General features: G+C 45.2%; 1 protein-coding gene across 2 annotated transcripts in view; it reads left to right on the top strand.

Moving 5' to 3' along the window:
• Positions 1–19,516, top strand: part of LOC115458322 — a 164,132-nt gene that overhangs the window by 60,241 nt on the left and 84,375 nt on the right. For both annotated transcript variants that reach the window (XM_030188206.1, XM_030188207.1), the window contains exon 2: positions 18,606–18,788. In XM_030188206.1, the coding sequence (XP_030044066.1) occupies positions 18,716–18,788 (73 nt within the window). In that variant the 5' untranslated portion in view covers positions 18,606–18,715. The remainder of the gene's footprint in view (positions 1–18,605; positions 18,789–19,516) is intronic.

The following is a 19,516-nucleotide window of genomic DNA, read 5'->3' on the forward strand; positions in this document are numbered from 1 at the left end:
TGGGAAGCTATCCAAGCTCTAAGTGCCTCGCTTCAGCAGGTAAATAGCTCATTCAAACAGGAACTATTGGTTTTAAACCAATTTAAATTGTCCTCTAATGAGAAAATTCAAATAAATGAACAAAACATTGCAACACATGATAGCGAAATAAAAAAATTGCAAAGTTCTGTTGGGACTCTTATCCAAGATAGGAATATCCTGGATAAAAGATTGGAATACCTGGATAATCAAACAAGAAAGAACAATCTGAGATTTCTTAAATTTCCTAAATCACCGCTTATTGCTCCGATTGAAATGTTGAGGAAATACTTCACAGAAATATTAGAAATTCCTAAAGAAGTATTTCCTCCAATAGTCAAAGCATTTTATATTACCAGGACTTCTACTTCTGTGGAGACTCAACAACAATTGAATTTATCCGAATTCTTAGAAAGTTCTCTCGAGGCTATTACTGACCGGACAACGTTAATTGTCACATTTGCTTTTGAGACTGATCGAAATAATATTTTGAGATTGTATTTTAAGCACATGTCAGCACTATTCTATGGATTTAAAATACAAATATTCCCTGATCTCAATAGAGAAACTCAGAAAAGAAGAAGACAATTTATGGGTCTGAAGTCAAGGATTCTTGAATTGAATGGGTCCTTTCTTTTAAAATTTCCCTGTAGATGCCTGATTTCCTTAAACACTGTTAATTATGCTTTCTTTGATCCTAAAAAACTACAGGACTTTATATTATCACATGAAGATGGAGTGGCTGGTAGTAAAGATACCCCCACAGTTTGAACACTGGAAATCGCTAGCTGCCCATTCGCATCCCCCCTCTTGTTTCAATTTATTTTCTTAAATAATTTCTTAGTATCTTGCCAAAGAAATATAGTGGACAAACAAATATGTGATTTTTCGGTTGATTCATTTTATATTACTAATATTATGTTATTTCTCTGTGCTTAAAACATTTATTCAATGTAAATGTATTAATGAAACTTATAAATAAAGGAAAAAAAAAAAAAAAAAAAAAAATCATCTATAATATTCATTTTGTTCAAAATTTTCTGGTCCATCATCATTTTCAAAATCTTAACCGTTTCCTACTCCTGTAGAACTTCATTTGCTGTATCAATTTTTCATTCTCAAAGGATTCGATGAGATTATCCATGTGGCTCACTAATAAGATTATATCTGAAGCAAAATTATTTACTACCACCGTTAGGTCCTGGAGCGCCTTCCAGATGATATTCAATGTAACCTCCACGGGAGCCAAAAACTCCAAGCTGATAGCTCTTACGGGTTTAGGAGTGGCACCGCCGACACGGGTTCAGCTGTAAACAACTTCCGTTTCAGCGTACACTCCTAACTCACTCCTCCACTCCTTTGGACATAGTGGTTAAATGACTCGGGAGCGATGAAGTTGTTTCCAGGTCCAAGAGCATCGATGCTCCTTCGTCGGCGCTAATCAAAGGACTCATCAACCCAGTCATCTGTGGGCAGCTCGTCGCGCAGCAGTCCCATACTTGCTGCACAGGGGACAAAACGCTAGTCATCGGTGGCTGACCCCCCATTGTCCCCTTCCTCTCAGTTAAGGTAACTGCAAATGCAGAGAGGAAATTTCAAGTAAACAAAGACAGAACTTCAGAGGACAGGTGGGTCGTTGAGCGTACGAGCTTCAGGTCACCATCTTTCCACTCTCCCTAGTTTGGGACACTCTTTGTCTGGTTTCTCCTCAGAGGCCTGTCTGATATGGGTAACCCTTCAGCATAGCCCTCTGAGTCATTGAAACACAGAAGCCCCTCCACCACTAAGTTTGGACATCTTGATATGAGCAGAATATCTGTATCCTGTTTTTTCCCTAGTCTTTGTCTTAAAGCCATTTACCTTCTTAGTTCACCAACTCGCTAGCTAATATTTTGCGTATAAAAATAGGAGCTTTCCTAATTGTATTTTGAACGGAATTGGAGTTAACAGAGATTCTCTGCGTCTGAGATCTGTTCCATGTCTAGACAAATATCATTGTACTAAAGTGTGAATAAATAAATTGCATTACTGACTTGCTAGACTCATTTATCTTTCACAGCATTAATCACAAGGATTTTTCCTCCAGGATCCACACCATGTTGCATTTTGATGATCTTAAGTTGACTGGAAGAAAAGGCAGAGGCGAAAGACAGAAGGGGTGCATAGGGAGAGTAATGGTTAGGAGAAAAAGAAGGTGATAATATCTTTGGATAGGTCTCTGGTGAGACTTCCATTTAAAGTTCTGAGTGCAATTCTGGAGACTGCATCTTCAAAAAGATATAAACAAGATGAAGTCAGTTGAGAGGGTGGCTAGTAAACTGGTTAAGAGTCTTCACTATAAAAGCATATGGGGACAGAATTAAAGATCTATTTTTATAACCTTGCTTGCCATATTTGCTAATTAATATATATTTCCACCTTGGCATTTTTCAATCTTGGGACAACAATACCTGAACTTTAGGGCCATCTTAAGTGCAGTCATACGTCTTGCAAACGAGTCCAGAATAATTACTTAATGGTTTACTAAGCTGTGGTAAAGGGGGCCTGCGCTAGCATCGGCATGCATCTTTGAGGGGTGAGGCCCCTTTTTACTGTAGTGGATAAAAGGCTTTTTTTCTGGGAAAGAAATGGCCGTAAGGTAAGTGAACCACTTGCTGCGCGGCCATTTCAGGGATGAGCCCTTACCGCCATTGAGGTGGCGGTAAGGGCTCCCGCACTAACCCAGCAGTAATCACTGCTCGATTACCACCAGGTAACCACCAGTGCTACAAAAATAGAAAATATTTTTGTAGCACCAGAAATGGCGCACACTGGGGGTGGGAAATACCCCCTGGGCTCCTGCAGTAGCCCGGCAGTAGTTCCGGATTAGTAAAAGGGCCCCTGAGTGATTTTCTGACATTGTCTTTACACCTACACTGTCTGGTTATATCACTTTGAATATAAACCCCAGATTTAAGGCGTCTACGATTACAACTTACAAGAACTGGACCTCAGGCATGGAATAAATTGCCTTGTTCTCTGAAAATTCAAAAGAACACTGCCTCATTTAAGCAGATGCTGAAATGTTAGATGCTGGACTTTCAGGAGTTTTTTGCCCTTGAACTTATGCTGATATGTTATTAAATTGATTTGTGATTTGTATTGTTGTCTTTTTACTATTACACTAGTAAAAAAGCCCCGTTTCTGATGCAAATGAAACGGGGGCTAGCAAGGTTTTCTTCTGTGTGCATGTGGGAGTGTGTGTGTCCCTGCCCTCTGCCCTCTCTCCCTTCCCCTGTGCTGTCTGTCCCCTCCCCCCTCGGAGTCGAGTCCTTCAATGTTAAGTTTCTTGCTGTGCTGTGTTTGTGTTACAGAGATAGTGAGGGCTTCTGCACTCTCACCCCTCCCCCCTCTGAGTCCTTCACTGATACAGAGAGATCGATTTGATTTTGTGCTTTGCTCTGTTTTCCTTCACTGTTTGTGTTACAGAGAGAGCGAGGGCAGGGCAGACACTCATGGGGAAACCGGATATCTCTCCCCCTTCACACTTCCGGCTGGAGGCTTCATTTAGAACGTTGGTGGTGCCTTTTATATATAGAGATATTTATTTATATTTGCTCACACCTTTTTCAGTAGCATTGTTACCCACCTTAGGTATAAGGTGGGATACAAATAAATAAACATAAACATAGTGTATATCAAGACTTTGTCCAGAACCTCCTTGTCTTGTCTGTCTATGGCAATGGTAATGGTACTTGAGATCCACCAACTCCCATCAACAGGTTCAAAGTGGAAAACACAAATTACAAATGAGAAATAAGAGAGAAACTGAAAATGGCAAGCACCATCAAGATCAAGTATGTCTACAGTGTCGTGTTATACCTTATTCTATGAGTTTATCTCGTTCGGCCGGACTGGATGGACATACAGGTCTTTATCTGCCGTCATCTACTGTGTTATGTTACTTTGGGCCTCTTTTACTAAACTGCGCTAGCAATTCCTTTCCTATGGGCTTCCTCTCATTTGCCGCACGGGAATCGCTAGCACAGCTTTGTTAAAGAAACCCTATGTAATTTTAAAAAGTAAAGCCTAACAAAGACATTTTTTTAACAAATAAGTCTTCAGTTGTTTCCGAATTAATGAATAAGGAGACGTATAATCGAACGGAAACGCCTATCTCCATGGGCGTTTATCTCCAAGAACGGGTCCGTGAAGGGGCGGGCCGAACCGTGTTTTAAAAAAAATGGACGTTTTTGAGCTGGGCGTTTGGTTTTTTTTTAGCGATAATGGAAATTAAAAACGTCCTAATCCGAGCCATTTGGTCATGGGAGGGGCCACGATTCGTAGTACACTCGCCCCCCTGATATGCCAGGACACCAACTGGGCACCCTACGTCAGTGCGGTGGACTTCAGAAAAAGCTCCCACATGCATAGCTCCCTTACCAAGGGTGCTGAACACCCAACCCCCCTCCCCCAAAACCCACTACCCACAAATGTACAACACTACCATAGCTCTTAGGGGTGAAGGGGGCACCTACATGTGGGTACAGTGGGTTTTGGAGGCCTCCCATTTACCAGCACAAGTGTTACAGGTGGGGGGGGAATGGGCCTGGGGCAACCTGGCTGAAGTGCACTGCGGTACCAACTAAAAGTGCTCCAGGGACCTGCATACACGCAGGCCTCTAGGACTGGTTGCTGCTATATAACCTTGGCACACCAGTTGACACCTGGAGACTGATCTCTACGAAAACGTCCTTTATTGGAATAACCGCCTTTACTCACAATTAACTGCAGATCAGAGGTTGTGCCCCACTGGCAACGAGTCTCCCTGGTACTGAGATGAGCAGTAGGTCAGAACTGGCAGAATGCTGTACAATGCCCTCATTCAGCCACATTCAAGGGACGAACTAAGTTGTCTAACATGGCTAACACAGGAAAGGGAACTAAAACTGGCTTACAAAAATGGCCACTACCGCATGGACTACAACAGGAAACACAACAGGGCATACTCTGACCTAGTAGGCAGGGGGAAAAGCACCATGGGAGAAGAGCCTACCAACTACCAACATTGTGAGACTGTAACACAAGCTAATGAAATCACGGAGCCCATTACCCTACACCCACCACAATGCAATGCTGATGTGACCCTGTACTGCACCCAAGAGGCACATCTGACCCAGGGAAAGGCTGTGACAGGATCGAACACATTCTGCTGTCATGGAGGTGGGTACGGCATTTGAGGCTGGCATACAGGCTGGGAAAAAAGTTTTTAAAGTGGGTTTTTTTTGGTGGGAGGGGGTTAGTGACCACTGGGGGAGTCCGGGGAGGTCATCCCCGATTCCCTCCAGTGGTCATCTGGGCAGTTGGGGCACTTTTTTGGGACTTGTTCGTGAAAAAAAAGGGTCCAAAAAAAGTGACCCAAAATCACGTTAAAAAAAAGCTTTTTTTTCGATTATCAGCTAAAGACGCCCATCTCTCCTGGGCTGATAAACACGCCCCAGTACTGCCTCCACCACCCCCCGTCAGCTTTATTCGTTTCCGCGATGGAGTGCAGTTGGAAACGCCCAAAATCGGCTTTCGATTATACCGATTTGGGCGCCTTTGCGAGACAAACGTCTATCTCCCGATTTAGGTCGCACTATAGGCGTTTTTCTCTTTCGAAAATAAGCTGGATAGTCCTTAACCTAATGGGCAAAGAACACCAAGGGCTCTGTTTACTAAGTAGTGCTTGTATTTTTAGCACAAGCTAAATGCTAGAGTCACCTATATTTTTCTGTGACCAACTTAGCATTTAGTGCATTTAGTAAACAGGACCCCAAGCCGAAACTGCCCGATAGAGAAATGAAGATGATAGGGACTTTCCTTTAGTAATCTGATCTCCTCTCATGGCTTTCAGTACCATCTTTATGCTGCTGAATCTCACATCTACTTCTGCGCAGCACAACGTTTGGAATGGAGGAGTAGCCTAGTGGTTAGTGCAGTGGGCTGAAAACGTGGGGACTTGGGTTTAATTCTCACTGCGGCTCCTTGTGACTCTGGGCAAATGACTTAACCCCCCAAAAAGGAGAAGTCCAAAATTCCACAACAAGAACCACAAACCAACAAAGGATAGAGTTTAAAAAAAAAAAAAAAGCAGCACACAAGAACAGTATGTAAGGGAGTGGAGGAGTGGCCTAGTGGTTAGGGTGGTGGACTTTGGTCCTGGGGAACTGAGGAACTGAGTTTGATTCCCACTTCAGGCACAGGCAGCTCCTTGTGACTCTGGGCAAGTCACTTAACCCTCCATTGCCCCATGTAAACCGCATTGAGCCTTCCATGAGTGGGAAAGCGCAGGGTACAAATGTAACAAAAATAAAATAGATACTATTGGAGATTCTACATGGAATGTTGCTATTCTACATGGAATGTTGCTATTCCACTAGCAATATTCCATGTAGAAGGCTGCGCAGGCTTCTGTTTCTGTGAGTCTGACGTCCTGCACGTATGTGCAGGACGTCAGACTCACAGAGCCACATTGGTGATCTGCAAGGGCCAACTTCTACATGGAATGTTGCTAGTGGAATAGCAACATTCCATGTAGAATCTCAAATAGTAGCAACAGTGGAGGAGTGGCCTAGTGGTTAGGGTGGTGGACTTTGGTCCTGGGGAACTGAGTTTGATTCCCACTTCAGGCACAGGCAGCTCCTTGTGACTCTGGGCAAGTCACTTAACCCTCCATTGCCACATTGAGCCGGCCATGAGTGGGAAAACACAGGGTACAAATGTAACAAAAAAAAAAATAAAGCAAACTCAGCCTGATGCAGGTTTTTCAGCCAAAACACTGTGACCATGTCAGGTTCTTTTAAATAAAGGCTGATTATACTTCACATACTGTGTTTATGTATGTTTTTACTCCAGCCTTTGTTGGTTTCAAGTCACTTAACCCTCCATTTCCCCAGGTACAATATTTAGACTGTGAGCCCACTAGGGACAGAGAAAGTATTTGCATATAATGTAAACTGCTTTGATTGTATCACACAAAGGTGGTAAATTAAATCCCATTACCCTTACCCATAACCAAGAATCCAGTCCTCAGATCTCAGCCTTCTCATCTGTCACTGCCTCCTGGATGTCCCACCTGCACCTTGAACTTAACATGCCTTTGTAACTTCAATAATTTTGTCTTGTAGACTGAAAAGGAACAGAAGGGCACACGTCCCTGTAATTTATCCAGTTGCAAACTATGCCAAAATATTTCACAGGACCCCAGAGTTATCCACAAAGGAAAGATATTCAACATAAAGGGATCTTTCACTTGTTCATCTTCCAATGTGGTATATATCATTCAGTGTAAAAAATGTAACGAAGGATGCTATATTGGAGAAACAGGCCAGATGCTTAAGACAAGATTCAATTTACATAGACATCACATGAACAATACAGCCAGTAGGGCCCCCACCCCGGTGGGACAGCACTTCACAGAACCAGGACACTGTACCAGTGATTTCACAGTGAGAATACTGAAAGGTAACTTTAAAACCATACAAGAACGTAAGACCTTTGAAGTCAGAATGATTGAATATTTTAACACCCAACAGAAAGGACTTAACAACGATCTGGGGTTCCTAGCCCATTATAAACCATAAAGCTGTATGTCTCTGTTGATCACCCCAACCCTCACCTATCCACACCCATCCTGTTAGAGTATCAATGATATGCTTTGATATCCCCATGCATACTTCCTACCCACCCCCATCCTCCCACCCTGTCAGACAGTCATAATAATGCTTGAATGTTTTCACTTATATACACTGTCAGCTAGCACATTTGCTTATTTCTGATCTGAGGAAGAAGGGCAACCTTCGAAAGCTAATCAAGAAATGTATTAAGTTATGTCCAATAAAAAAGGTATCATCTTATTTTCTTTTCCATGTTTGATATTGTTTGATTTCTGTTGATAACCTTAAGAGTGGACTAACACGGCTACCACACTCCTCGTCTTGCAGTATGAAATAATATCAAACAGCTTGGAGTTGGCAATTGGCAGTCATTCTTGCAATTGCTTTTAGGGGATGAGGGGCTCTTTTGCAAAGTGGCAGTAAGCCCAGCGCGGGTTTACTACACGCTATCCCGGAACTACCGCCGGCCCAATGTGGCCGCCAGTTGTAGTTCCAGCTCAAGTGTGCGCCATTTCCGGTAATGCAGTAACAGTTATCTTACTGCATTGGCCATTTTTAAAGGGTTTTTTTTTACCTGCTCCGGTAAAAAGGGCCCTGGCGCCAGGTGCATAGCCAGCCATCCAATTTTGGGTGGGCCTGGGCCCAAGATGGGTGGGCAGAAGAACTCCGCCTTGTCCCACAAATGATTTGGTTTCTCCCTTTCTCGCCTGCATGTCATAGGTTCTCTCAAACATCCCCCCTCCCCTGCATACCTTTTAAATAGCAGCTTTTCACCGGCAGCGAGCAGCAACTAATACACACTGCTCGTGTTGGTCCCACAGTCTTCCCTCTGATGCAACTTCCTGTTTCCGCATAGGCAGGAATACATCAGAGGGAAGGCTGTGGGGCTGGTGCGAGCAGTATTTATCAGTCGCTGCTCACTGCAGATGAAGATCTGTTATTTACAAGGTATGCAAGAGGGACAGTTGTTGTGAATTTTTGGCTGGTGGGGCTTGGGGATCCTTGCTAGCCACATCATAGATGTGCTGCTACTGGGTGGGCTTGAGGCCAAAATCCAGGCCCACCCGAGCCCACCCTTGTCTACGCCACTGCCTGGCGCGTGAGGAAAACGGCCCCTGTCTCTAGGCTCTTTTTCTCGCAGCTTAGTAAAAGGACCCCTGAGAGAAGTGCTCTCGCTTGGGTTTTCGCTAAGTCCCCACAGGGGACTGAATTATCATCATAGAATTGTAGATGCATTGTTATATTGTAAACTAGTAAAAAAGGCCCGTTTCTGGAACGAATGAAATGGGCGCTAGCAAGGTTTGCCAGGGAGTGTGTATGTTTGAGAGAGAGAGCCAGAGTGAATGTGCGGGTGTGTGACAGAGTGAGACTGTCTGTGTGACAGTGTATGTGTGAGAATGAGAGTGTGTGACAGGGCCCCCTCCCCTGTTCCTAATGCCCCTCACCCCGTTCCCTCCCCTCCTTTTCCTCCTCCTTCCCACTCTTTGGGTTCCTTAAGGCTTTCAAAAGTCTATGTACCCCCGTGGCCCTAACGCCCAGTATCCGGATACCCCACCGCTTTCCTCCTCACCCCTCCCCCAAGATGTAATACTTTCACGTCCTTCATTTTTTTTTTAAGTGTTCTATCTACCCTGTGTACAAATGCCCGGCATTCAGGTTGTGTTCCTCTCGTAAATTTTCATTTCTTTCATTCATTCAGAACTCCCCCCCCCCCCCCCCCCCCCCCCCGAACACTTTTGGTTCCTTCAGTCTTTTAAAACTCTCCTATGTACCCTGTGTGCTAATGGCCAGCATTGAGATTGTTTTCCTGTCCCAAATTTGCATGTCTTTCAGTAGTTCAGAACTCCCCCCCTCCCCCCCCTTTAACACTTTCGGTTCCTTCAGTCTTTTAAAACTCTCCTATCAACCCTGTGTCCTAATGGCCAGCACTCAGATTGTTTTGCTTTGCCAAATTGTCTGTCACTGAGGTCAGTGCCTGCCTGCCTGCCTAGCAGACCACTTCTGGCAGGCACGGTCCCAAGCACATCCTGTTGGAGGTGAGAATTATTAGATAGGATTGTTTGGAGCCTGGTAGTGAAGAGTGTAATTACATTTTAACAAGATTAAATAAACATGGCCAACATAGAAGTTCTTGTTCTTTCCTGGTAATAGAAATAAAACAAAACAGAAAAGAAGAGAAAATGATACCTTTTTTGTTGGACTTTTCAATCTCTCCTCTTCAATCAGTCCAAAACTCTGCTGCGCATAGGCAGTCGGTGGCCCAACTGTTTGGGGAGGCTAAAGGGAGCGGGGTTAGGGGTGTGGCCAGGGGTGGAGCACACGCAGAAAAAAATAAATAAATAAAATAAAAGTCACAATTAATACCTTTTATTAAATTTAGATATTAGATATGTATCATATGTCAAAGAATAAAGTGGTTGCTCAAAGTATATTCTAAGCACAATCGCTCAACTGCAAAACACTATGCACAACTTTGTCCAAAAACACACTCAGAACTTTACTGTACCATAAATATTACACTGGGCAGACCTAATACACCAATATACCACCCATACAGAAAATGCAGACTGTCAACAATATGAAACAAGGGATCATATCATCACAATTCTCATGTAGAGCCACAAAACACCCTAATTCATGTTTAATGTGGGATAAATTGCCATAAATAAGTAAATAAATAAATAAATGTAAACTTTTAATGTTGAGCACCTGATTCTCAAAGTGGACATATTCCAAACACTATAATGAAAATAAAATGATCTTTTCTACCTTTGTTGTCTGGTGACTTTTTCTGATCATGCTGGCCCAGTATCCATTCTGCTACTATCTGTCCTCAGTGCAGGTCAGGAAGCCATCCTCGTTAAATATCTCCCTGGCAACCCAGGACACCTCCAGCCAACCCCCCCTGCTTTCCCAGCAGTAAGGTAAACAAACCATAAACCAATTTCTACAACTGCTAGAGGGCTTTCACTGCAGCTCCTGCTGTGAGGATGGAGGTAAATCAACAATTTAATCCCCTCAGAGCAGCTGGACTCTACAGCTGATCCATCCTGCTGCAGCGGGGGGGGGGGGGGGGGGGGGGGGAGGCTTAGCCTCTCCAAGCCTCTTATACCGGGCGCCTATGCTGCTGCGTGACTCATTTTCCGCCAGAGTCGCTATGCTCACATTAGCCCTCTCCTCAAGTCACTTCACTGGCTCCCTATCTGTTTCCGCATTCAATTCAAACTTCTCTTACTGACCTATAAGTGCTTTCACTCTACTGCTCCCCAGTACCTCTCCACTCTTGTCTCTCCCTACGTCCCCCCTTGGGTACTCCGTTCTGTGGATAAATCTCTCTTGTCTGTCCCCTTCTCCTCTACTGCTAATTCCAGACTCTGTTTCCTTTTATCTCGCTGCACCTCACGCCTGGAATAGACTTCCCGAGCTTGTACGTCTAGCCCCGTCTTTGGCCGTTTTCAAATCCAGGCTAAAAGCCCACCTCTTTAACGCTGCTTTTGACTCCTAACCACTACTCACTTGCCCTGTACCCCTTTTATCCACACCTCTTTAATTCCCTTACCTCTTAGTTGTTCTGTCTGTTTGTCTGTCCTATTTAGATTGTGAGCTGTTTGAGCAGGGACTGTCTTTTCATGTATGGTGTACAGTGCTGCGTATGCCTTGTAGTGCTATAGAAGTGATAAGTAGTAGTAGTAATGTAGAAGCCTGCCCTTGCAGATCAGCAATGCGGCCGCGCAGGCTTCTGTTTCTGTGAGGCTGCCAGCTCAGCAAATGTAACTTATTAGCCAAGATGGCGCTAGTTTTTTCGACCACATTAAATATCAGCTGATCAGTGATGTGTCTAACCCCGCCCCCAAGGCATTCCACCGACAGCAAAACAATCTAATCAGCTGATATTTAATGTGGTCGAAAAAACGCTAGCGCCATCTTGGCTAATAAGTTACATTTGCTGAGCTGGTGCTAATAAAAATGCAGGGTGAGTTATAAGATATTATACTTTTAAATCGTCTTTTTTCTAGATGGAGGTTTAGAGCCGATGTCTGGGGAATGTAATTTAATTTATGGGTCTATGTATTTGCAGGGGAAGGTCCTTGACACAGCCCAGGTTTGGGTGAAACGTGCATGTCGGACAACTGTCCCCCTGTGTCCGATATTACTACTACTACTTAGCATTTCTATAGCGCTACTAGGGTTACGCAGCGCTGTACAAGTTAAAACATGGGGAAGGACAGTCCCTGCTCAAGAGAGCTTACATTAAAGCAAGACGAAATGAGATAAGTGGAAAAATTTTGATAACTATAAGAAGAGGCTAGGTGTAAAAGAACCAGTGAAGATTTAGATGTTGTATATATCGCTGCAATTGAAACTGTAGCGAGTAACATCACTGAGGTTCTGGGGAAACCAGTGTGAGCTGGTTTAAAGATACTAAGTTATAAAAATACATGACTCTGAAACATCTTGAACTAGTATGACAAGAATTTATATATTGCTAGTGGATTTCAAAAATTTATAATCTATGGTGATCGAAGATCCAGTTTCAAAATTACTAATTTGCCTCAATATCTAGCTATTCCACTAGCAACATTCCATATTTAGATTGTGAGCTCTTTGAGCAGGGACTGTCTTTTCGTGTATGGTGTACAGCGCTGCGTATGCCTTGTAGCGCTATAGAAGTGATAAGTAGTAGTAGTAATGTAGAAGCCTGCCCTTGCAGATCAGCAACGCGGCCGCGCAAGCTTCTGTTTCTGTGAGTCTGACGTCCTGCACATACGTGCAGGACGTCAGACTCACAGAAACAGAAGCCTGCGCGGCCGCATTGCTGATCTGCAAGGGCAGGTTTCTACATGGAATGTTGCTAGTGGAGGAGTGGCCTAGTGGTTAGTGCAGTGGAACATGGAATGTTGCCACCATTGGAGATTCTACATGGAATGTTACTATTCCACTAGCAACATTCCATATTTAGATTGTGAGCTCTTTGAGCAGGGACTGTCTTTTCGTGTATGGTGTACAGCGCTGCGTATGCCTTGTAGCGCTATAGAAGTGATAAGTAGTAGTAGTAATGTAGAAGCCTGCCCTTGCAGATCAGCAACGCGGCCGCGCAAGCTTCTGTTTCTGTGAGTCTGACGTCCTGCACGTATGTGCAGGACGTCAGACTCACAGAAACAGAAGCCTGCGCGGCCGCATTGCTGATCTGCAAGGGCAGGCTTCTACATGGAATGTTGCTAGTGGAGGAGTGGCCTAGTGGTTAGTGCAGTGGAACATGGAATGTTGCCACCATTGGAGATTCTACATGGAATGTTACTATTCCACTAGCAACATTCCATATTTAGATTGTGAGCTCTTTGAGCATGGACTGTCTTTTCGTGTATGGTGTACAGCGCTGCGTATGCCTTGTAGCGCTATAGAAGTGATAAGTAGTAGTAGTAATGTAGAAGCCTGCCCTTGCAGATCAGCAATGCGGCCGCGCAAGCTTCTGTTTTTGTGAGTCTGACGTCCTGCACGTATGTGCAGGACGTCAGACTCACAGAAACAGAAGCCTGCGCGGCCGCATTGCTGATCTGCAAGGGCAGGCTTCTACATGGAATGTTGCTAGTGGAGGAGTGGCCTAGTGGTTAGTGCAGTGGAACATGGAATGTTGCCACCATTGGAGATTCTACATGGAATGTTACTATTCCACTAGCAACATTCCATATTTAGATTGTGAGCTCTTTGAGCAGGGACTGTCTTTTCGTGTATGGTGTACAGCGCTGCGTATGCCTTGTAGCACTATAGAAGTGATAAGTAGTAGTAGTAGTAGTTGGACTATATTTTTTGATTAGCTTTTGAAGGTAACACCTTCTTCGGATTTACCTTTGAAAGCTAATCAAAAATGATGTTAGTCCAATAGAAAAGGTATCATTTTCTTTTCTGGGTTATGCTTTATTTCTATTTATTATACAGCCTCTGCCTTAATTGTCTCTGATTGCTTAAACCTGCCTATTTTTGAAGCAAAGTGTTATTGTGGCTCAAAACACATCCACCATGTGGTCTGCCTTTATTTTTAGAAGTGCTGTAAGTGTGTGAACTTAGCGTAGCCTTATTCGGCCTCCTGAGTTTTTCTCCAGTCCAGGCCCACACACTAAACAAAAACCTTGTGTATCCAGCCAGAATTTATGCTCCAGAGCACACTCTAGGCAACTGCCTAGGGTGACCCCATAGGTCAGGGCTTACATAATTAATGAGAGCTGGCCGGGTAGACAGTGTATTTCTTTTGGGCACGGGCCGGGACTGCAGAATAGTTTAATAGTTTAAAACGTTTGATATAGCAGTATTTTATAATACAAAGTCGAAGTGGTTTACAATATTAAAAAAATCCAATAAAAACAGAAACAAAAACACCATAAAATACAGGATAGACTCAAACACATAGGCGTAGACTGGGGGGGGGGCGAGGGGGGCAGTGCCCCCCCAAACGACGCGAGGCGCCGCCGCGCCATTAGTTAAAAAAAAAAAACACATGCAGGCACACGCTCCTCTCCGTCCGCTTGGCTTCCCTGCCCTCTCTATCTGCGTCCCGCCTTCCTCTGACGTCATTTCCTTTCGGGCGGGACGCAGACAGAGAGGGCAGGGAAGCCAAGCGGACGGAGAGGAGCGTGTCCATCTACCCCTCTCTCTTCCTCCCTCCCTCCGGCGCAGGCAGCAGTCTTTTCCAGTGTTCCTGGCAGCGGTAGCGTTGTACACGCTGCCTTTGGCTCTGCCCCGAAGCCTTCTCTTCAAGTTCCTGTTCCCGCATAGGTGGGAACAGGAACTTGAAGAGAAGGCTTCCGGGGCAGACCGAAGGCAGCGTGTATATCGCTACCGCTGCCAGGAACGCTGGAAAAGACTGCTGCCTGCGCCGGAGGGAGGGAGGGAGGAAGAGAGGGGGTAAACGGAGTCACCATCTTGGACCTCGCGGGGGGGGGGGGAGGGGAGGGAAGATGGATGGTACTGGGAGGGGTGGGGAGCAGAGGGAAGGAGCAAGAGATGGATGGGACTGGGAGGGGTGGGGAGCAGAGGGAAGGAGCAAGAGATAGTTGGGACTGGGAGGGGTGGGGAGCAGAGGAAAGGAACAGAAGATGGATGGGATTGGGAGAGGTCAGGCACAGCAGAGGGAAGGAGCAGAAGATGGATGGGACGGAGGGATGGGGAGCAGAGGGAAGGAGCAAGAGATGGCTGGGACTGGGAGGGTGGGGAGCAGAGGGAAGCCTACTGGAAAGAAGACACTGCATAAAACAGAAGACACTGGGATCAAAGCGAATAGAAAAACTAAATGATCAGACAACAAAGGTAAATAAAGTATTTTATTCATAATTTATTAATTGAAATGTGTCAGCTTTTTGAAATGTGCATCTGTGATATTTTGCCTGTAAATTTCATTTCCTTCCTCCATATGAGCATATTCATTTGCATATGTATATATGCAAATGATATGCTAATATGCCCCGCCCATTCTTTGCCCCCCCAAATGAAACAGTCAAACTATGCCTATGCTCAAACACATCCAATCCCTTACCCCTCACAATTCATTCACCCCTGCAGATCACCCAGCCAAATCACAACAATCAGACTACTTGACACAAAAATTTTGAAACCCCCCAGGAGGCCAAATTAAGCTATGCTCCACACACTTACAGTACTCAGGGGCCCTTTCACTAAGTCATGTAAGCGTCCACGCATGCCCAACGCACACCAAAATGGAGTTACCGCCCAGCTACCGCATGGCTTTTGTGGTAATTTCATTTCTGGCTGCTGTCCAATATGCATGTCCGCAAAATAATTTTTATTTTCAGACACATGTATCGGACGCACGCCAAGTGGCATTTGACACATGTAGGTCATTACTGCCCGGTTACTGCGTAAGTCTTTACCGCTAGGTCAATAGCTGGTGCTAAGGTCACAGACCCAAAATGGACACGCAGCAATTTTGATTTTGCCGCACGTCCATTTTCAGCAAAAATTTTTAAAAAAGGCCTTTTTTACAGGTGTGCTGAAAAACAGATCGGCATGCACCCGAAAATCCCACGCCTACACTGCCGCAAGCCATTTTTCAGCGCATCTTAGTAAAAGCACCCCTCAGTTCTCAGAATAAAGGCAGACCACACGGTGGATGTGCTGTGGAGCACAATAACAGTTTGTTTAAACCTGCCTAGTTTTGAAGTAATCAGAGACAATTAAGGCAGGGGCAGTATAAGCAGGACATCCAAAACTTGGAGTGGAGGAGTAGCCTAGTGGTTAGTGCAGCAGACTTTGATCTTGGGAAACTGTAGCTCCTTGTGACTCTGGGCAAGTCACTTAACCTTCCTTTGCCCTAGGTAGAAATAAATACCTGTATATACTATGTAAATCATTGAGAATGTAGTTGCAAAAAACACAGAAAGGCGGTACATAAGTACATAAGCATCGCCATGCTGGGACAGACCAAGGGTCCATCGAGCTCAGCACCTTGTCACCGACAACGGCCAAAAGAACAAGCAATTTGTCCCGCCCATCCTAGAAATACTGTATTATTCCCTCGTCCATTCAATTACATTCTATGGCTTTTTCCTCCAGGAAGTATCCAACCCTTTTTCGAAGTCCGCTAAGTTAACCGCATTAACCACGTTTTCCAGCAGCGAATTCCAGAGTTTAACTACGCGTTGAGTGAAGAAACATTTCCTCCAATTTATTTTAAATTTACCACTCTGCAGCTTCATTGCATGCCCCCCTTGTCCTAGTATTTTTGGAAAGCGTAAACAGACGCTCCACATCGACCCGTTCCATTCCACTCATTATCTTATAGACCTCTATCATATCTCCCCTCAGCCCCAGCCTCTTCAGCCTATCCTGATAGGGAAGTCGTCCCATCCCCTGTATCATCTTTGTCGCCCTTCTCTGCACCTTTTCCAATTCCACCACGTCTTTTTTGAGGTGCGGCGACCAGAATTGAACACAATACTCGAGGTGCGGTCCCATTTCCCTTTCCCTATTTGAGATTGTACATGGAATGTTGCTAATAGAGGAGTAGCCTAGTGGTTTGTGCAGTGGACTTTAATCCTGGAGAACTGGGTTTGATTCCCACTGCAGCTCCTTGTGACTCTGGGCAAGTCACTTAACCCTCCATTGCCCCAGATACAAATAAGTACCTGTATATAATCAAATGGGGTGCCCAGGTTTTCCTGAGGCCGTCCCCGCAGGACAGCCCCATGAAAGGGCAGGGAAACCACTATTATCGAAACAAGATGGGCGTCCATCTTTTGTTTCGATAATACGGACAGGGACGCCCAAAATCTCAACATTTAGGTCGACCTTAGAGATGGTCGTCCCTGGTTTTCGGCAATAATGGAAACTGAGGACGCCCATCTCAAAAATCACCAAATCCAAGCCATTTGGTCGTGGAAGGAGCCAGCATTCGTAGTGCACTGGTCCCCTTACTCCCCCAGTGGTGACCAACCCCCTCCCACCCAAAAAAATTTAAAAAACTTTTTTTCCAGTCTCTATGGCAGCCACAAATGTCATACCCAGCTCCCTGACAGCAGTATGCAGGTCCCTGGAGCAGTTTTTAGTGGGTGCAGTGCACTTCAGGCAGGCGGACCTAGGCCCATCCCCCCCTACCTGTTACACTTGTGGTGGTAAATGTGAGCCCTCCAAAACCCAATGTACCCACATGTAGGTGCCCCCCTTCACCCATAACGGCTATGGTAGTGTTGTACAGTTGTGGGGAGTGGGTCTCGGGGGGCTCAGCACCCAAGCTAAGGGAGCTATGCACCTGGGAGCAATTTGTGAAGTCCACTGCAGTGCCCCCTAGGGTGCCCGGTTGGTGTCCTGGCATGTCAGGGGGATCAATGCACTATGAATGCTGGCTCCTCCCATGACCAAATGACTTGGATTTGGTCGTTTTTGAGATGGGCGTCCTCGGTTTCCATTATCGGCGAAAACCGAGGTCGCTCATCCCCAAGATCGACCATCTCAACATTTATGTCGACCATCTCTAAGGTCAACCCAAATGTTGAGATTTGGGCGTCCCCGACCGCATTATCGAAACGAAAGATGGACGCCCATCTTGTTTCGATAATACAGGATGCCCCGCCCCTTCACGGGGATGTCCTCAGAGATGGGCGCCCTTAGAAATGGTTGTCCCCGTTCGATTATCCTCCTCAAAGTGACCTAGTGGTTAGAGCAATGAGCTATGAACTAGAGACGCCAGAGTTCAATCCTGTTTGTGGCCCTAACATCCTTTGTAAGTTTGGGCAATTCTCTTCATCACCCAATGCTTCAGGCACCCACTTAGGTTGTAAGCACTGTGGGGAAGGGCCATATTATACCCGAGTAGTTTCCACTTGACAGCACTTCATACATCTAGTAGCACTCTACAAATGATAAGTTAAATACGTCAGTGGCATTAATGTACAGTAGGGGAGCCTTTCTCAAATGAAGGAAAACGCTGGAAGGAGAGGGCATAGGATGAAATTAAGAGGAAATAGGCTTAGGAGAAATCTAAGAAAATACTCTTTCACGGAAATGCTGGTGGATGCGTGGAATGGCCTCCCAGTGGAGGTCGTGGAGAAGACTGTGTCAGAATTTAAGAAACCGTGGGACACGTGGGATCCCTTAGGAAAAGGAGGAGTTAGTGGTTACTATGGAAGGGCAGACTGGATGGGCCATTTGGACCTTATCTGCCATCATGTTTCTATGTTTATCAGGATAGAGTGACACAGTGGCATGCAATTTTATCGAAATTCTGAAAGACCTGGTGACTCTCCTTTGCACGGGGAGAGGAAGCAAGGAGGTGAGCGAGAAAGAAGATTCTGTGTGCTTTACTGTATACCACAGATTACATTTTCCTTATATAAGCCTGGAAACCCCCTCCTCTGGCAGTTGTATTGTTGTCTGACTTCCTCAGTCTCTTCTCCCCACCCCCATGTTAGCCTTTTCACTTTTACTTTTCTATTTCCACAGTTAAGCTCCTCTCAGTCACAGACATGCTCCTTGACTCTTTCACCACCACCAGCACTGCTCAGTGTGGAACACGATAAGATGTGATGTGAGCGTGGCGCAGAGGGAGTAGAATGCCAGGGCCAGGGAGAAATGAAGTGGTGCCATGTCTCTTGGCACTCTTGATCTCTGCAGTGCAGTTGAATGGTAAGTTGTATTTGGGGTAATTTCCTGTTTGTTCTGCCGCAACCCTGTTCTACAGTCATGGCTTCTCTGCTGCGTAACATCTTCTGCATTATTGTAGCACTGGTTTAAAGCCAGCAAACTGCAAGCCTAGAAAAATAAGGCTAATTATATCAGAACAGCTTTCCTGCAAAGGTATAATGAGGTTAGTAGTGATAGGGTAAAAGAAAATGTTAAAATTGAATTAACGTGGACACAGACCTGAGTCGGCGCCGTGGTGCCAGCTCTGTGGGAAGCTATGGGTCCTTGAGCACTTTCAATAGCAAATCTGCCTTTGATATCATCACTTCAATCTCTGGGACCTGTGGCAGCTGAGAAGAGAGGGGAGAATGAAAAGATAACATTGGAGGCAGATTTCATATTGGGGCGCCCAAGGACCTTCAGCATTCAATGAAGCTGGCACGTCTGTTGGGAATGGTTTAGAGTCACCACTAAGGAAATGGGATTCAAATCAGGGGAAAATTCCGGAGCAAAGGGCCATGGTATCTGAGTTTTGGTCAGAACACCCTTTGGGGAAGGTGGGGACTGGGGCAGAATTGTGACCCATTTCTTCATCATAAATCATCTTCTGGGGGGGGGGGGGGGAGTCGATCTTAGTTATCTGATCTGAGTTTTGTAAATTACTGAATAACCAGCAGCAATTTTTCATGACGCAGGAAAGATAGGGGGGGGCATGTGGATTGTGGGGGGAG

The sequence above is a fragment of the Microcaecilia unicolor genome, chromosome 14, assembly GCF_901765095.1.
Source record: "Microcaecilia unicolor chromosome 14, aMicUni1.1, whole genome shotgun sequence".
Lineage (NCBI taxonomy): Eukaryota > Metazoa > Chordata > Amphibia > Gymnophiona > Siphonopidae > Microcaecilia > Microcaecilia unicolor.